At 37.2% G+C, this 16,796-nt stretch overlaps 4 protein-coding genes across 9 annotated transcripts in view; 1 reads left to right on the top strand and 3 right to left on the bottom strand.

Moving 5' to 3' along the window:
• The window catches only part of LOC111447619 (multiple RNA-binding domain-containing protein 1-like), a 10,084-nt gene extending 7,491 nt beyond the window's left edge, over positions 1–2,593 (bottom strand). For 2 of the 4 annotated variants that reach the window (XR_002711298.1, XM_023086877.1), the window contains exons 1-4: positions 2,368–2,593; positions 1,337–1,417; positions 1,041–1,148; positions 782–896 (exon numbers count right to left, since the gene is read on the bottom strand). Coding sequence is in view for 3 of the 4 variants with exons in the window: in XM_023086877.1 (XP_022942645.1) it covers positions 782–896; positions 1,041–1,148; positions 1,337–1,350 (237 nt within the window). In the remaining variant the exon portion in view is untranslated. Of the gene's footprint in view, positions 1–781; positions 897–1,040; positions 1,149–1,336; positions 1,418–2,312; positions 2,331–2,367 lie in introns of those variants that run through there. The other 2 variants (XM_023086879.1, XM_023086878.1) reach the window with 2 other exon arrangements.
• A 1,866-nt stretch (positions 2,594–4,459) lies between these two features.
• LOC111447229 lies at positions 4,460–5,473 on the top strand. The gene has a single exon (XM_023086273.1). The coding sequence runs from the start codon at positions 4,460–4,462 to the stop codon at positions 5,471–5,473; it is 1,014 nt and encodes a 337-aa protein (XP_022942041.1).
• An 898-nt stretch (positions 5,474–6,371) lies between these two features.
• On the bottom strand, positions 6,372–8,373 carry LOC111447166 (6-phosphogluconate dehydrogenase, decarboxylating 2, chloroplastic). Its single transcript, XM_023086188.1, has one exon. The coding sequence runs from the start codon at positions 8,239–8,241 to the stop codon at positions 6,754–6,756; it is 1,488 nt and encodes a 495-aa protein (XP_022941956.1). The 5' UTR covers positions 8,242–8,373; the 3' UTR covers positions 6,372–6,753.
• Positions 8,374–8,843: 470 nt separating this feature from the next.
• LOC111447165 (translation initiation factor IF-2) lies at positions 8,844–15,112 on the bottom strand. Of its 3 annotated transcripts, XR_002711229.1 has the most exons (9): positions 14,882–15,112; positions 14,550–14,727; positions 13,059–13,179; positions 12,884–12,953; positions 12,295–12,634; positions 10,358–11,398; positions 9,741–9,890; positions 9,122–9,640; positions 8,844–9,087 (listed from the first exon to the last, which is right to left on the bottom strand). XR_002711229.1 is itself a non-coding variant. In XM_023086185.1 (8 exons), the coding sequence occupies exons 2-8, from the start codon at positions 14,607–14,609 to the stop codon at positions 9,206–9,208; spliced, it is 2,217 nt and encodes a 738-aa protein (XP_022941953.1). In that variant the 5' UTR covers positions 14,610–14,727; positions 14,882–15,112; the 3' UTR covers positions 8,844–9,205. The 3 variants fall into 3 exon arrangements, 2 of the variants coding, with proteins under 2 accessions (XP_022941953.1, XP_022941954.1); XM_023086185.1 differs by having other exon boundaries at positions 8,844–9,640; XM_023086186.1 differs by having other exon boundaries at positions 8,844–9,640; positions 12,884–12,935.
• Between the last annotated feature and the right edge of the window lie 1,684 nt (positions 15,113–16,796).

The following is a 16,796-nucleotide window of genomic DNA, read 5'->3' as shown; positions in this document are numbered from 1 at the left end:
AATTGGCAAAAAAAAAAAAAAAAAAAAAAATACACCAACTAGAAAGGTAGGTATTTGATAAGGTCCAAAAATTCCATGAAAACAAAAGTTCCTCTTCAAAGACTTTTATTTCTCTCCATCCAACAAATCGTGGTTTTTACCACATGTAATCCAAAAAATAAAAGTGGCATAGTCTCTCTTTAAACAGATGCCCACACAAAACCTAAATGACATTTTGTTTGCAATAATTGTCGAAACAGTTGTGCTGAGTTTGATACATTGCCAAAGCATTGAAGGGCATTGGGAGGCAACAAAAACATCTTTACTTAAACCAACGGAACCATCAACAAACCTAAGGTATTTAAACTCTCATGATCCTGAAACCCTCTAGTTTTCCACTGTCCTCCTAAATTCTGCTAAGAGCATACCTTAATTACAACTATAACATTATAAATCCGACTAATAGTTAAATTCTTCCACATTTTCATTTGAGCGCTTGAAGCAAATGAATGAACAAACAGCCCCTTGTATATATAGTGGAAAAGTAGTATAATTAAATCCTTTGATTTCCAAAAAATATCATAATGTTCTGTTATACTTCCAAAAAATATCACATGGTTAAGGTTCTAATCATCAATCATTTGATGTTTCGGTATAGCACAGTTGGAGAGTAGAGTTCAAATTTCTATGGTGGCAAAAGTTCACGAACAGAATTTTCCCAGAGCAAGAAAGAAAATATACAACACCAATAATGTAAAATACCAAAATAATAACTAAGCCAAAGCCAAAATATACTACAGACCTCACAAGCAATCCTGTGGGTGTTGAGAAAAGATTTGTTGAAGTATCGTATCGCTTCTTGAGCTTCATGTTCCGTGCGAAACCCAATGAAAGCAAATTGCCGGCTCTTCCCATCCCTTGAAAATAAAAAATGAAGAAGAAAATAGCATATTGTAACCAAAATATATGAAGCAAATTCATTTTTTTATCTCATAAGGATCAAAACGACACAACCAAAGGCAGAAACATTCAAACAATCAAGACAAGGGTATGAAAAATACTTGGTGCGCATGAGCTTAACATCTGTAATCTCTCCTTTCTCAGAGAACAAGGTACGAAGGCGATGATCATCTATGTGCTTAGGCAAATTCTTCACACATATCCTAGACCTGTTATGCAGAAAATTCATAATCAAAATTCCTTTTGAAGACAAGACTTTGCCATTCGTCATTTGCCATTTGCCAAAAGTAACTTTTAAAGCCCTTATGTTGACCAGATCCTTCTAGAATTAAGACACAAAAACAAGCAAATACGAAGAAAAAAATGAAGGAACTCCACAAAAAAGAAAAGATCTCACGTGGTTTCAGTCATTGCAAAGTTGAGGCAACCCAATGAGACTTCCGAACACCCAAGTGAAACTTACAGGACTAGATGCAACCTGGACGAAAGCATAAGCAAAAAGTGTGAATCACAAAATGCCCCACATAACACTAACAGGTAAAAGAAACACACAATGCAACCGGATTCACACATATTAATCCTTGATATTAAAAGAAGATATTAGACATCCAAATATTTGATGAAAATATTTCATCAATGTTTCAAGTATGGAACTTGTTGCCGAGAGACGAAGGAATTAAAGAACCGGTATTCAAATAAAGCATGACACTTGCAGGAAATCAAGATGTGATAAAAAATAATAATAATAACAATTAAAAAAAAAAAACCATGAGCAGAGTTAGAGAAAAAAACAGAAAACAGAAACAGGTCACAGATGGGATGTCTGAACGGTCATGCAACAAAACTTTCACCTTTAAAGTTTATGTTTATTAGGTTTCTAAACTTTAAAATGTCTAATAGGTCCCTAAACTTTCAATTTTGTGTCCAACAAATACCTAAATTACAATATTTTTTGTAATAGGTCCGTGACATATTTGACGTTTTTAAAAATTTATGGACCTACTAGACACCAAATTTAATATTTCTGAACATTATCGAAAACTCTTTTAACGAAGCACATGAACTAGATACCTATCATGTAAGTTTAATTTCCATAAGTTCATAGTAAAATTGGTTATTGCATTCCATATAGGAGAGAATTTCAATTTTTTTAAAAAGAAATTAGTTTCATTGGCTTCTTCAACCATAATCTACAAACCTACAATACAAATATGGTTGAAGCTGATGGACCAATCAAAATAGCTTCTACAAGGTAAAAATTAAAAGAGAATTGGGTGACTGATTCTTGTCCAAATCAGAGCATCCAAACGCAAACCACGTCCAATTTGCGTTTAAAAAATCAAACAAGCAATCCTTTCAATCATTAGAAAAGCCTTAATTTGTGTTGTTCAAGTGAGAAAAAAGGCATAGATTGAGATGGGAGACTACCAGTAACAGAGTAAAAAACCAGTGCAAAACCGCAATGAGGGGACTTCGGGGGCGAAGAAGGACGACGGCGATACTGAGCTGCTATGCTGAAACGGAGAAGTACACGGCGTGAAGCACGTGAGAGGAAGATGAATGGGATTTTTGCGCGGAACCGGAGAGAGGCGGCGGCGAGGTGGTAGAAGCAACCGGACGTGAGAATGAAAGGAAGATGAAAAGGCCTAGGGCTTCCTCATAAGTTCAAATGGGCTGACTTATTGGGCTATTGGTACGTATATCTTTTTCCCCTTGCTAATTTATATTATTTTTTAATCGATTTACAGTTTAATTATTAACGGTAATTTAAAATAATGAATAATGGTTTATAAAAGTCTAATTAAATATTTAAAATAATGAAAATTTAAAAAGTATTACTAGTATCTCTGTTCTTTTAAATATGTATTATCCTAATAATTTAGTATAATTAAATTATTTTTTATTAGTTTGAAACATTAAAATAATAATATATTTAGAAATATGAAGTAGAAAGTGACTCATAACCATATGTAAAGGACATGACTATGTAAATAATTCAAAACTTTTATGTATTTAGTAGCCCTCTAAAATATTTAGAATTTTTTAAAATAATTAATTTAAAAAATATTAAATAAATTTTCTTACCATCAAATAGTATTTTAAAACATTAAAAAAAATAACGCTAACTAATAAATTTAAAAAATATATCAAAATATTTATTCAAATTATTTATGAAATAATAATGACAACAATATATTATTACTTACATGTGAGAAACACAAAATAGGAAGAAAATTTGTTTATTTTTTTTTTTTTTTTTAAACTATAATAATTCCATTAAGAGAAGGCGTGTGAGCTGCCAAGTAGGTTCGTATTGTCTTGCTTGTTCGAAATAATTATTATTTCAAATACTTTTTTTTTTTTTTTGTTATATTAATCATAAAGTTAGATTAATTTACATAATCCAGAAGGTATAAGTAACATAAGATACCTTTTTATAGGAATCATTATTGTGAATGATGAAATGGAAGAAGAAGGGAAGCAAAGTGTACTGTTTTTTAATGTCAATATTCCTTCAATTTAGGAGAGTAATCAATGGTGGTCGTTGATTTCTCTTTTGAAAATAATGCTTCTTGCTCGTAACGCTAGGGACATATCTTATCTTTTCGTCCTTAATTTCTTGGCTAAATAATTATGGAGTATCTTTACGTGTTCATTTTATTTTGATTTTGCATTCTAGAGATAGTTTCAAAAGAATTGTCAATGGTTCAATATTAAAAAAATGATTATTTATTTATTTATTTATTGTCTATTAGTTTTAATAAGTAACTTCTTTTTTTTTTTTAATATGATATCAATGTTCCTACGATAATTTAATCTAAAAATTAGTATTTGAAGGATGATGTATAGCCTATATTGAACCATAATAGAAAAGAATGGGACATTTAATATGATAGAGTTCAAACCCAGCACCTTGGTCACCTAAAATATCGTGCTCGATATTTTAGAGAACCATCATGCTTACTTGAAGTGAAGGTCTGAAATCTTGAGCATCATAGCTCCATTTCCAACACTATGGTTGTGGAATCTCACAATCTATCATAGAGAGAAGTTTCCACATTCGGGTCACAGTCCACCTCCTTGGGAGCCAATGTTCTCGCTAGCACAACGCTCGATGTCTAGTTCTGATACCATTTGTTCTTAAAAACGTTTAAGAACGAACCTAATAAGAATTGATGTTGGATATAATTTTCCGGTTTCAAAAAGTAAACTTATACACCCAAGATTTGCTTGTTTAAGAACTGACTAAGAAATCAAACCAAGCCCATTATGAGTGATAAACATCACAAGCAATACTCAAGTACCTTAGAAGCAACAGAACTTTATCCAAGTGTTGTGAATAATTTACCCTTCCCTTTACACCAGAAGCTTATTGCTTTATAAAGTTAGAGAAATCAAAGGTAACCCACTCCCAAAGTTCTCTACTTTTTTCAAAGTAAAAAAAAGAAAATCCGAAGTGACCCTTTGATCCATAATTCCAGCTTCCTGTTGTCCCCTTTTGGGGTCCCATTTCTTGAGCATGCTTGCTCTCCAACAAGCACAAATCATCCATTCACAAAGACATCAAATTTCTAAAGATACCCACCAAGAGAAAGTCATAGCTAGTTTAGCTAACAGAATTGAGGTTCTCAAAGCACCCTGGAAATTTGCTTACCTCGACATGAAATGGAACTTCATCTTCCTGGTTATCTCTTTCACTTTCTGCCCATTTGTTCACACTTTGCAGGGCAATGAGTCTATCTCTATGGATGCATTTCTTCAAGAAACTGCCTTCAAGACGTTGGTTCGACGCAGGCCATATACGGGCGCCTTGTACCGAGCTAACCTCCCGGCAAATCTCTCTGGTATGGAGGTCTCGGTTGTCAGGCTAAGGAGCCGGAGGCTGTGGGAAAAAGGAGCTAATTTCAGTCACATTGGCATTCCATCAAACACCTTGCCGGTGCCCCACGTTAGAAGAATGGTAATTGTGTACCAAGACTTCGGCAATTTGTCTTCTTCCTACTTTGAAATTCCAGGCTTCTCACTTCAAACTCCAGTAGTTGGATTCATGGTTTTCAATGCCACATCAAATATAGAAACGAAAAACATCACAAAACTCAGCATCAACACAATGGAAAATCCAGTAGAAATCCACTTCCCAGACATGAAATTACCTTCAGGCAAATCGTCGAACACAAGGTGTGCAGAGTTTGATGAAAATGGTAGGTTTCATCTGACCCAAATGGGCTCCTCCCTCAACGTTTGTTACTCGAAAAAACAGGGCTATTTTGCAGTGGTTTCGAAGTTGAAGAGGAAGAAGAAGACGTGGTATTTGTGGGTGATTGGGTTTGTTTTGAGCGCTGGTGGGGTGGTGGTGGCTGGTTATGCGGCCATGGTTTCGATCAGAGCTTTGAGGACGAAGAAGATTCAGATAATGGAGAAACAAGCTGATGAAGATTTGGTTCTACAGAGTAGATGGGTTGGCAACAGCAAAATGCCAAGTGCCGCTGTGACAAGAACAATCCCGGTTCTTGAGAATTCAAGTTTTCCGTAGCCTTAATTTCATTCACTTTCTAACTTTTCCCTTCATTTTCCTTTTGGCTTCTGAAATCTCTCTCTTTCCTCAGCTTTAATTACTTATAATGTAACTTTGTAACTTTGTTGTTGTATTAAAATCAAATTTCAATTCAAACATATATTATATGTTATATAATGGTCTTAGATATAAGTTTGAATTACCTTCTCTTGCTTTGTATCTACGAATTTCTTTTAAAGTAACAATTTGTAATATCTCAATTTTGATATAAATAAGTATTCCTAATTAGTTTATGTGAGAAATTCAATTAAATCTTAATGATAGTCTTCATAGATGGTTTAAAAACCTTGAGAAGTAACTCAAAAGGAAAAGGCCAAAAAGGATAATATCTACTAACGGTAGGCCTAAGCTCTTACAAATGGTATCATAGCCAGACACCGAACAATGTACTAGTAAGAATGCTAGCCTCCATGAAGATGGATGGTAAGATCCCACATCAATTAGAGCGGGGAACTAATCATTCCTCATAAGCATGTGAAAACTTCTCCCTAGCCGATGCGTTTTAAAATCTTAAGGAAAAGCTAGGAAGATTTGAATAAGTAACAGTAGGAAAATTTAAATAAGTCTTGGAAAGCACAAGATTTTATAATTTCAAGTAGGCGATGAATTTAATGGGTTAATTTGAGTGTGGAGTTTATAAGCAATTTGGTAAACTAAAGATCAAGGAAGCTAAAGTAGTGAGAATAAAAATGACAGAAGAGACCATGTTGATTCACACATTGTCGAGTGCCTCTTATTAACTAAAAAATACCTTCGAATTTTTCTTGGTGTTCGAAAATTTTGGAAAAACTTGGGAAAAGGAACCCTACAAAACCATTCCAAACACACTAATTCATCAAAGATCACCAAACTGAAATAATCAACAGAATCAAGCTCTAAATCAGAACTTATAATTATTCTCATTCCAGCTTCAAAGACTGATTAAACAAAAGGGAAATTCATCGTTATGAACTACAAAGAGATGTGAAAAGAACTCAAATGGCCATGCTTGCAGCTCCATCTTCTTCTTTTTTTCGTTTATTTTCCTCATTAGTTCTTATTCATGGCAAGTACTTGAGGCCAGTAAAAAAATATCTACTATCTACTCCCTAAGAAGCATGGATGACTGTCTAGATTGTGATACAAACAAGAAAACAACTACAACAATTGAAAAGGCATGCAAAATCAAGTAGGAAATTTGCACACTAATGAAGCAGAGAAGGGAAACCAACCAAATGGGAAGGCAGCATCACACAAGCTCAGTTGAGAATGCCAACACTAGCATCTGCCTTCCGAGCGAGCTTTGTCCACTCTGTGTGGAAGGAGCCTGGGCGATCCACCCGCTCGTATGTATGAGCCCCGAACAAGTCTCTCTGCGCCTGCACAAGATTGGCAGGCAGCCTAGCGCGCCTGTATGTGTCAAAATAGGCGAGGCTAGCGCACATCCCTGGCGTACTGATCCCCGCCGATATCGCCAACCCAACCACCCTCCTCCAAGCAGCCTGCCTCTGCACCATCTCTCTGGCAAACTCAGGATCCACCAGCAAGCTTGCAAGGTTGGGATTGCGCTGATATGCCTTCTTGATCCTGTCCAAGAACACAGCTCTTATGATGCATCCACCTTTCCAAATCCTTGCCAACTCTCCCAAATTCAAGTTCCATCCCTTCTCCATGCTCTTGGCCCTCAGCAAGTTCATGCCCTGAGCATAGCTGCAAATCTTGGAGGCATACAAAGCCTGTCTGACATCTTCAATCAACTTCTTCTTATCAATCCCACTCCTCACTGACCCCACGCCATCATTCAATCCTGCTTCTTTCAACGCCTCAGCTGCACTTTCCCTCTCCTCCTTCAATCCACTCAAGTATCTACAATCCAAAGACGCTGCAATTGTCGGCGCCGCAATAGAAAGCTCAGCAGCTTGCTGCACAGTCCATTTCCCAGTTCCTTTCATCCCAGTCTTGTCCAAAATCTTATCAACCAATTCCCCATCACCATGTTCATCCTTAACTTTAAAGATATCTGCTGATATCTCAATTAGAAAGCTCTCCAGCTCCCCCCTGTTCCACTCAGAGAAAATGTCAGCCAATTCAGAATTGGACAACCCACCAACGTGCTTTAAAACGTCGTAGGCCTCCGAAATCAGCTGCATATCACCATATTCGATACCATTATGCACCATCTTAACAAAATTACCCGAACCCCCTTCACCTATATAAGTGACGCAAGGACCATCATCGACTTGAGCAGCCACCTTCTTCAGAATATCCTCAACATTAGAATAAGCCTCAAAAGACCCTCCAGGCATTAACGAAGGGCCATTACGAGCACCATCTTCGCCGCCAGAAACCCCCATCCCAAGATATAAAATCCCCCGCTCAGAAGCCTGCGCAATCCGACGCTCAGTATTCTCATACCACTCATTGCCACCGTCAATGATAGCATCACCAGGCTCCAAGTGGTCAGACAAAGCCGCAATGGTCTGATCGACGGGCAAGCCAGCCTTAACGAGGATGATAACCGATCTAGGGCGCTGAATAGAAAGAACAAAATCACGAGGATTGTACTGACCAAAAAGAGGAAGATTACCTTCGTTGTGAGCGCGATCTACAGTCTCGTCGACCTTGGAAGTGGTGCGATTGTAAACGGAAATGGGGACGCCCTTCTCAGCGATGTTGAGGGCAAGATTTTGTCCCATAACAGCCAAGCCAGCAAGGCCTATGCGAGAAATAGCTGCAGAAGCTTCCATGGCGGCTGGGAAATAGAGAGAAGAGACTGTAGAAAGAGACGGAGTCGTCGAGGTCAGAAATGGAGGTCGCTGTGTCGACTATCGATGAAGAGAAGGAAGAGGAAGGAGATGGATAAATAATTTCAAATAAACGCAAAAAGAAAAGAAAAAGTGTTTTTAATTTAATATTAAACTTATAAATTGGACGAAAAAGGCCAACAAAATATCGTGACGGACTCGTCGAGGCAGTGAAAGGTCGCTTGTACCCTGATTTAAATATAAATATTTATTATTATTATTTTGAAAATTAAAAAAAAAAAAAAAAAAACCCTCCAACCCTCACACGAATTTTAAACCCCTTGTTCATCCAATCTAATGAGAAATAAGGTTAATAAATAAATAAATATATATATATATATATATATAGAAATACAACTCATTTAAAAAAATACATATCATCAAATTCTAGTTACCATATATTATTCATATTTTATTATTTTAATTCAAGGAGAATTTGGATTTGGTAACCTAATAAGAAAGCAAATTGTAGATGGTCTCCCAGTTTGTCCTTTGAAGCCATCGAAGAACTAATTTAATTCACAGATCTAAGAACACAGCCATAGTTCAGAAAGAAAAGCATACTTAGTAGAACATTCATCATATGAAATGATAACTAAATAAAGTTTTCAAAAATGTTGTCACATCGACGTTATTAGTAGATCCTAAAATGTGTTCCTTCTATTGCTTGGTACAATAATTATCGTATTATCTTCTTCCTCGATTCTACTACATATAATGAGTTGATATGTGTCACAACTCTCATGGAGTTTTTTCCACTCCCAAAATTTACTAACCTTGATTTCAAACTATATCTGCAATGTAGGGCAGAGCATGGAGGAGTATCGAAGGGATGAGTCTCTGAAATGCATCATGCAGCAGCCATAACAGATTCGAAAAGGGAGGGAGCTGCGAGCTGCGAGCTGCTTCAGCACTCGATTCTAACAGCACCGCTTTCGGATGAAATGAACTTCGGCTTCCTTACTACTTGCTTCAAGCACTGAACGACGTCTCCAATCTCGAAATTATCCCAGTCGTTTATCACGAGTCCACACTCATTTCCCTTCTTCACTGCATCGACGTCCTGTTTTTCCCGCTTAAGAGATGCACATGATCCTTCGAACAAGACTTCCCCGCTTCGTAGAAGCCTCATGGTTGACGATCTTGAGAAGCAACCGTCAATCACACGACATCCAGCAATTTTAACATCAGGTCCCTTTGACTTGCTCCTTCCTTTTAGCTCAAAAATGTTCAGCACCTCAGCCTCCCCAGCAATCTCTGTCTCGCAAGTCCCAGGTGCTTTGTCAACGATCAGATTCCCAATGTCCTCCAAGAGGTGATAAATTACACGATGTAGAATTATCTAAGCCATTAAAGAAAAACCAACTTTTCATCGTTTCTTATGGTCTAGAAGATGGAAACGAACTTCATGGGGATATATGAGATTGAATAGCAGCAAATACCTGTATACCAGCTTGAGTAGCTGTCTGACTGAGAGAGCTTGGGGGATTCTTCACATTGAACCCTACTATATATGCACCACACGCTTGAGCTAAGTCCACATCAGACTGCGACACTGGGCCAACGCCAACATGGACAATATTTACAAAAACCTGGATTGAAATAAAAAAAAATGTGATGCACAACTGCTCAAGTACAGAGAAGATTGAGGAAAATGAGACAACCAACCATGTGTTAGATAGATAATCACTCTAATTTCTCTCAAGTAGCAGTTATTGGTTCCAGGTGGATTGGGATGATGTTGAAGTTAATGTCTAAAAGTAGGTCGCAAGTCAAGATAATAAGCTAGGTCGCAAGTCAAAATATAATGCAGTTACGTAAAGTAATAATTAATAAATCAAACTGGTTGTCAAAGATACTACATTAGCCTTTAGCGATCACAATGAGTGGATAAAGAAATAAAAAATAACAAACTTCAGTACGTTGGATAAGCCAGATAAAAGTTGTTTAACGGTTCAATATAGAAAGTACTATTTGAACAAGAAATGAGAGCTCATGGTTAAGGTTTCAGACGGAAAATGAAAGCAAAAATTGTGGGTGGGTGGGGTGGGGGGAGTACCTGAGGACTGTTTAAACTCTTCAATGCATCCGTAACTGCTTGCACAGTACCCTGAACATCAGCTTTTACTATTATTGGTAATTCAACCCTCTCAATTACCTCTTCCTCAGATTGTTCTTCAGCATCAGACTTCCCCTCGTTCAGTTTCTTCAGCCTATCAATCTCAAATTTCCTTTTCCTTCCTGCACTGAGCATTCGTGCACGCTCCTCAGACTCCACAACAATAATGTCATCACCTGCCATAGGAAGCCCCTTTAATCCTTCAATCTCAATAGGCATTGCAGGCCCTGCTCGGTCCGTCAATTTCCCCAACATATCCCTAATAGCCCTTATTCTGCCCCACTCACAGCCCACAACCACATACTGACCACTTTCTAAGGTCCCTGCCTTCACTATTGTAGTAGCCAAAGGACCTCGACCTTTGTCAAGCCTTGCCTCCACTACATATGCTTGAGCTGGTCCGTCAATACGAGCTTTCAAATCCATCATTTCAGCCTGGAGTAACAATGCTTCCTCCAAGCTGTCTAATCCTGTTTTCTTCAATGCTGACACACAAACAACTTGAACATCTCCTCCCATCTCCTCAAGCAACAAACCCTCTGAGGCAAGCTGTAGTTTGACTCTCTCTGGATCAGCAGCAGGCTTGTCACATTTATTAATAGCAAGCACGATAGGCACATTTGCTGATTTAGCATGTGCCATAGCTTCCAGAGTTTGAGGCATCACCCCATCATCAGCAGCCACGACCAGGACAACTATATCAGTAACTGCTGCACCTCTCGCTCGCATAGCACTAAATGCAGCATGACCTGGGGTGTCAAGGAAAGTGATTGAAGCACCTGAAGGCATGCTCACAACAAACGCACCCAGGTGCTGAGTTATACCCCCAGCTTCTCTAGCTGCCACTGATGTCTGGCGTAGTGCATCTAAAAGAGAAGTTTTTCCATGATCAACATGACCCATAACTGTCACAACTGCAGGTCGAGGTAGAATTTCAGAACCTTCACTACAGTGTAATCTCTTAATGTTCACTCCAACTTCCTGAAAGAATGAAATAATAAGTAAACACTACTACTGAATAAGCTGCCTAGTTGGTAATCACACTAGCAATTCATCGTCTTTAATTTGCTTGACAATGAAGAGTAACCACAATATGTATGAAATATTAAAGATCTGCTATAGGTATTGTAATTTAAACCGTTATAATAATAAACTTAATTTGGTTTACGATGATTGGTCTTTTGTGCATTAGTTAGTGAGTACACCACAATCAAATTAGTACTTTTCACAAATTTTATGACAAAATCTTCATATACATAAATTTCTTATTTTCTTAATATTTTGATTTTTGTTGATAATCTTTTAAGCCTTCAATCCATCTTATTCCTGATTGCATGATCTTGATTTGAGTCAGAAAATCATGTTTGTATCAGAACACTTGAAATCGATAACCAATACAGAAACTTTGAACCATGACCTAATTACACCACAAACAGGTGAAGATTGGGCCTAACTGCCTGAGAGATAATTGTTAATCACACAAGTGCCCCACATCATACACCATGATAATTTTGTTTGAACAGAAAAATTTTAAGGGAGGGGGGTTCGAACACTACATCTAAAGGAGGAAGAAAGAGTGCACGGCAGTGCCTATACACCATAATAGACTTATGAGAACGACCTTCTCCATAAAGTAATTACCTCATGCATCTCTCTGGAATATACCCTATAAATGCTCATAAGAGTTTGAAATGCACTGGCCAGCGAAAATAGACAGAAATAACTGACCACTTACCCACAATGTATATAATTGAATAGAGATTCTTATTAATACTGGTTTACTTATGCTTAAAAGTTCTTAACTAAGTTGTTTGACAGATGCTTAAGCTAATTGGATATTCCTAAGCATATGATAATTATCTATAAAGCAGACATACCATGGCAACCAGCTCTGCAATGTCAATGCTGAGCAGATCAAACTCTGAGTTAATCTTTTCACCAACATTTACGAGAATATCCTGCAATCTGGATATTGACACGCCAGTACGTTTAGCAAGTTCGCCAATTGTCATGCCATCGAATATCTCAATTGTTTTATCTGGAACAGATCTAATAGTGCTTTTTGGCTTTGGAGGAACATATGGAGCTTCAACTGGTGGCTGATTCCTGCCTTCCCTTTTTACAAACTTTTCTCTCTTTTGAGTCTTCAAACCAAATTCCTGATCATGTCCTCTCCTAGCCAATAATTCAGCACTTGAATGGAAGTACCTAAACAATCTTTTTGAACGAAAAATAAAAAATAAAGAATGAACCATAAGATGCACTGCAAACCACCATCTTAAAATTCTTCCTTTAAGTGCATATGCACGAATCGGTCTAGGCATCTTCTCCCTATAACTAAATATTTCCTGGTGTAAAATTACATTGGTAACTTCACCAACTGTTAAGAAATTATAATAGCAGCAGCAAGTAGGTGATATTACTAGACAACCCAAAAGGAAATAGAGAATGAAATGATTGCATTACCGTCTTGGATGTTTAACTGTAGAAGCCATATAGTAATTGAACCCAAGACACGCTGAACCACAAGGGAATTTTGCAGTCAACATTTGAAATGGAAATGGTCACTTGAGCACAATTATCGGAACCAAATTCCAAAGCTTCATATGAAGGCAAAGAAATATTTTGTATAAGGTGTTACCTAGTATACATCTTGATGAAGCAGGGATCAACTTAACAACCTCATCAGTAGTCACAAAATTTGGCAAGGCAATATGCCTTCCAGAACTAGTAAAAGTTCTTCGGAGACCAGCATACATTCCCTAAAAGAGAAAAAGAAAATTTGGTGTAGTTCAGGTAAACAAGAAACAAGCACTTTAGAGTATGAGACTAGCTATATTTTCAATCAATTCAAAATTGATGAAATGAGCTACAAGGATCGAGGCTCTTGTCAGTCAGATTGGTTTCATACAATTCCAAAACTAGAAATATTTTCGGTGTTGGTCAGTTTTGGTAAAATGGTTTTGTATGTGGGGTTGGGTAGATTATTTCTCTTTTGGATGGCTGATTTTTAATTAGGTTGTAAATTCTAAATTTTTCTTGGACCAAAACATAATTTGGCTGTATTCACCCAGTTTTGCCAAGAACCAACCTGGTCACATCCTATCTTGTCAGTAACTGTAAATGCCGACAAAGATGGATGGAGAATCAGAAGAGCATCGTGGGACAAGAGGACCAAAGTAGAGGAACCTTTGAGTTTTAAACAAGTGAAGGAGACAATTCCTAAATGCATTGGAGGAGCCCTAGGTCTGACAAAATTCACACCATACGAAGGAATCGGTTCAATAATAGTTCAATGGTGTTTCCTAAATCAATATACCCTTCCTTCTCTGTCTATTTCCCTTGATTCAATTCTGGTGCCCTTTCCTCCATCTCAGTTGAAATTCTCTACAACTAGAACCAACCTTTCTATTTCTCCTTTTTGTTTTTTCTCTTTCAATGTCCAATCATCTCGTTCATGCTCATTGAATTTTGAGGTAGCCGCAGAGCTCCAAGTACACTATATACTCTTCCAATTCCTTGGTTATGTAGGGGACAAAAAATTTGGCATCCATTGAAGCCTTCTAACCAAGAAAAGAATGGATGATTCAGGTCAGCATGTTCTCACAAGTCGGTTGACAATGTTACTTAAGGTGGTGATTACGATTCAAGTCTCAATTTTGTTTGAAAATTTCCCAATCATAATTTTATACATGTTTGTTTCCATTTTTATTTATTCATGTGAGAAATTGTCATTTAAACTTTTGGATGAACTCTGAGTTCAATTAACTTCAGCCTAGACCGCAAATTTACTCAAAAAAAATTCTATGAAGCAAGTCTCAATCATCGATTCATTGCTTTATGGTTGATGGCCTTAGCGTTCGATTCATATGGTGTGAATTTTGTTGGACCTAGGGCTCCTCCAATGCATGTAGGCATTGGATCCTTCACTATTTCAAAATTCAAGGGGTTCCTCTACTCTAGTCTCTTGTGCCCTATTTCCTCTGATTCTCCATATATCCCTGACAATTACAGTCACCGTGTTGTGTGTGTGTTTTGTTTTACTCCCTCTTATTTTGACCAAAGCAACCAACACTTCAACATTGAGAATACATGAAATCAATAAACAAAACCGCGAGGCAAAGATATGAACCTGAAGGGCAACTTTCGCAGCAATAGCAAGCTGGGCGTTGGAGAAGAGAGCAAAACCCATAGGCTTTTCACCTTTATAATCTACTTTCGAAGCCTCGAAAACAAGGAACCATCTGAGAAGATTCTGTAACTCTCTCTTTTACAGCTACAGGAAGACCGGCTATAAATGTAGTTCGAACCTAAAGGAACACAACATAACAAATGGCCTCAGAGAGCATCGAATAGCAGAAAGAAACCATGAAAATTTTCCACAAGATGATTGATTAAGCAACTTCTAGCCGTATCATAACTGAGTGCTACAACTTAAGAAGATGAAGAGGGGAGAGAGAGTACCTCGTCGGAGGCTTGGCGGCCGTGATTGTGGATGAGGATCTGAGGATGATGGGGATGGGGAATAGGACAAGTGTCGGTTGCGGTCTGATTACGGATTTGGAAGCTTCCAGGGCAAGGAGAATGGAGGAGACGAAAAGCACTGAACTTTGCTCCGGGAGAAGAGTCGTGAAGAAAAGACGGCAACTCGGGAAGGCGAAGCTGTGGATTTGAAAGACTAAAACCCCAAAACAAAAACAAAAGTATAAATTAATTAAAAAAAAATACATTTTTCACCAAAAAAATAAATAAATAAGTAAGCTTTAACAAAATTCAGTAATATATCTTAAAAAAAATTAAAAAAAAAACTAAATTGTGACTTTAGTCACAATGTACTCCTTAACGATCCCTTAACATAAAATTACTTCAAGTAAGTATGTTTAACTATAGAGTTTCTATGACTAAGTCAAAGTAAAATGCGTTGATATCAATTGTGACTTTTAGTTATTTTAAACTTTTTTTAATTATTTCATCTTCAGATCGCTCTCATTCATAAATGGTTTTGGTGTATTTATGTATTCCTCAATTATTCGAGTATCACATGGCTCGCTTTTCAATCCTAATATGAATTTTGGGCATGGATTGCTACACATGGTATCAGAGCGGGACCTCTCCTAGTAGGATGTAGTTTGAGGACGAATCAACGCGAAAGTTGGTGGGTCCATGTGTGTGTACATGGGACGTTGTAGAGAATCACTACACGTCCAATTTTAACTCGAACTAGAAAATATAATTTAAAATCATGAAATAATTTTAATAAAAGGATAGGTCCCTCCAAAATTTTGCTTACATGTGCATTTTAGGATAACAGTGGAATTACTCACTAGTATTTTTTAATATACTCATGTCATATGCTACTCTTATCTTTTAGGCAAAGGTAATACACTCGTGTACAGATGACGACATCACGGTGACAATCATGAGACCAAAACTAAGATAGATACATTCAATTAGATTAAAGAAAATAATTTAATTTCTCTATGTTTTATTTACATTTGTATTATTTAATTTCAGTCACATTGTACAATGACTTTAAATATGTATAAAGGTGGTTAATTCAGGTATTTGAAGGAAATCAAATCCAAAGATGGGTCATTGCTTAATTATTTGTATTTCTTTATTTATTTGGTCTTTCATGATCGTCACCTCCAAGCTGACCCTGTTAACAATTACTTTAGTTTTATTTTCTCCGTGTTTTGAGTGTTTTCTTGGAATTACTGTTACGAAATTGATTAGCGTTTTGAATTTTGGGATAAGTGTTATAGAGTGAGACCCTACCTCCGCTGGAGAGGAGAACAGAACAGAACGGAACACTTTTATAAAGACGTGAAACTTCTCCCTAACAGACACGTTTTAAAAACCTTAAAGAAAGCCTGAAATGAAAAGTTCAAAAAAGACAATATCTGCTAGCGGTGGACTTAGGCTGTTACGAAGCCTATAACCTTGAAGGCAGGTGAGGAATGGAGAGGCCTCTTGGAACTATCTGTCCTCCGTGTTAACGACACGATTCCAGTAAAGATGACGGTTCGAGAGCGGTGACGATTATAGTAAAACCATTGATATGGTAAGTAAATGTAATGCTTTGAAAGATCATACTGGTTAGATTTGTTGTTGATATTATAATTCTCTTTTTTGATGGAAGTGGAAGCTGGAAATGTTTTCTTTCTTCTTTATTTGCTTCCCTTCAGCTATGAATCTTCTGTATCGGTTGGAAATTTCATGTGGCTTTCTTGTTTTTCTCTCTTTTTTCACGTGTTCAAGTTGTACAATGTGATATCCCACGTTGATTGGGGAGGAGAACGAAACATCCTTTACAAATGTGGGAAACCCTTTCCCTACCAAACATGTTTTAAATCCTTGAGGGGAGGCCCGAGAAGGA

Source organism: Cucurbita moschata, unplaced genomic scaffold (genome assembly GCF_002738365.1).
Source record: "Cucurbita moschata cultivar Rifu unplaced genomic scaffold, Cmos_1.0 Cmo_Scf00009, whole genome shotgun sequence".
Lineage (NCBI taxonomy): Eukaryota > Viridiplantae > Streptophyta > Magnoliopsida > Cucurbitales > Cucurbitaceae > Cucurbita > Cucurbita moschata.
The sequence above is the reverse complement of the archived record's forward strand: the minus strand, read 5'-3'. Positions and strand labels throughout refer to the sequence as shown.